This window comes from Tupaia chinensis, unplaced genomic scaffold, assembly GCF_000334495.1.
Source record: "Tupaia chinensis unplaced genomic scaffold, TupChi_1.0 Scaffold000559_1, whole genome shotgun sequence".
In the NCBI taxonomy this organism is placed as follows: Eukaryota; Metazoa; Chordata; class Mammalia; order Scandentia; family Tupaiidae; genus Tupaia; species Tupaia belangeri.
The window spans coordinates 6,248-6,731 of NW_006160071.1; the positions used below are offsets into that span (position 1 = coordinate 6,248).

The 484-nt window shown below is 65.1% G+C and overlaps 1 protein-coding gene across 1 annotated transcript in view; it reads right to left on the bottom strand.

Moving 5' to 3' along the window:
* LOC102482022 (sialic acid-binding Ig-like lectin 5) overlaps positions 1 to 484 on the bottom strand; it is a 73,071-nt gene that overhangs the window by 3,792 nt on the left and 68,795 nt on the right. Inside the window, 1 exon segment of the mRNA XM_027775380.1 lies at positions 396 to 482. Within this exon segment, the coding sequence (XP_027631181.1) occupies positions 396 to 482 (87 nt within the window).

The following is a 484-nucleotide window of genomic DNA, read 5'->3' on the forward strand; positions in this document are numbered from 1 at the left end:
GCTCTTCCCAGCTCTTGTCTGCAGCCGTTAGGGTTCGATAGTGTCTCTCCCCAGACCCTCGCCTCAGCCCTAAGAACGTGACTTTGGAAACAAGGTCATGGCTGACATGATTGGGTGAGGGAGGCCGGTGGGGCTGACCCGGTGAGAAGTACAGACACGACAGACACAAGGAAAGCCGTGGCTCCCGAATCAGAGATCAGGGGACGCCGAGGCTCCGGAGACCCGCGGAAGCCAGGACAGAGGCGGGGGCTGCCCTCCTCTCACCCCCAGAGGGAGCTGACCCTCCTCGCTACCTGGAGGAGATAAAGCCCTGTGGAGCGGCTCCGTGCCTGCAGCCGGAGCAAACAGGCGTGAGGACCCCGTAGTCTCCCTGCAGGCCTGGCCCCTCGGCTCACCCTGACCTGGGAGCAGCAGGACAGCCAGGCTCTGCACCCCGTGGGCGTTCCGGGCCTCGCAGCTGAGCCTGAGGTCCGAGCTGAGCGGC